This window comes from Frankliniella occidentalis, unplaced genomic scaffold (assembly GCF_000697945.3).
Source record: "Frankliniella occidentalis isolate FOCC.00 unplaced genomic scaffold, Focc_3.1 Scaffold5398, whole genome shotgun sequence".
Classification (NCBI taxonomy): Eukaryota; Metazoa; Arthropoda; class Insecta; order Thysanoptera; family Thripidae; genus Frankliniella; species Frankliniella occidentalis.
Genome location: NW_026272440.1, coordinates 1 through 1,036, shown reverse-complemented (window position 1 = coordinate 1,036; position 1,036 = coordinate 1). Strand labels below are relative to the sequence as shown.

The window sequence follows — 1,036 nt, the reverse complement described above, 5'->3', positions numbered from 1 at the left end:
AAGCAGGAGACCGTGGACGAGAAAACCTCTCTCCACGAGGAGCTCTGCGTGAACGACGTTGGCCCAGAAGGTGCGCTAGCTGACATGTCATGTTGCCATTTTGTCACTAGCAAAAATGAAACGTAATCGATGGTAAAGAACACTATGTTACCTTGCTAACGTTCCCTGCTTCTTCTTGTGCTGTTGCAGGCGCCGACTCCGACACACCGAAAGGATCGACCCACACCGATCGCCCCCCGCGCCCCACTCACCCGCTGCACCGGGCGCATCAAGTGGCCGCGGACGAGAAGGTCACACTGCAGCGGAGAGTAACTGTAGCCGACGGTCCGGAAAGTCCAGGCAGTAGCGAGGACGGCCAGCTGGTGGTGACGCGGAGCTACTCGCCCCGCCTGAGCTACGCGAGCCGCGGCGGAGGAAAAGACGAACACCAGGACGACGAAGATCTCGAGCAGCACCCTGAGGGCGACGGGCAGGATGGCGAGGCCCTGCAGCAGCAACCCGAGGATGGCGGTCAGGAAGGCGGCAGTGGGGAAGAGGGGGAGGCCGACGACAAAAGCGGCCCAGAGGAGCTTGAGGACCGAGTGCAGCGGAAGCCGAGGAACCGATTGGTCACAGGGCATGTTCAGGGCGGAAAACCAACATTCAAGTGCGATGAGTGCCAGAAATGTTTTTCAAAGAAAATCACTCTAGTTAGGCACATCAAGACACACACTGGTGAAAGGCCTTATGAATGTGACCTTTGCCATAGACGGTTCAGTATTAAAGATCATCTCGTGAAACACGTCAGAATCCACACTGGTGAGAGACCATATGAATGTGACATTTGTCACAAGCGGTTTCGTGATCAAAGTGATCTTGTCAGGCATGTTAGAATCCACACTGGCGAGAAACCGTATGAATGTGACATTTGTAATAAGAGTTTTAGCCTGAAACATGTTCTTGATATTCACGTCAGGACCCACACTGGTGAGAGACCATATGAATGTGACATTTGTCACAAGCGGTTTAGTGTCCAAAGCACTCTTGTGACGCACGT

General features: G+C 54.0%; 1 protein-coding gene across 1 annotated transcript; it reads left to right on the top strand.

The window, feature by feature from the left end:
• Positions 1-189: 189 nt before the first annotated feature.
• On the top strand, positions 190-966 carry LOC127752230 (zinc finger protein 282-like; the record flags this gene model as incomplete). The annotated part of the gene is made up of 1 exon (XM_052277006.1): positions 190-966. A coding segment is annotated over one exon (777 nt), but the record flags the coding sequence as incomplete, so codon positions are not given.
• Between the last annotated feature and the right edge of the window lie 70 nt (positions 967-1,036).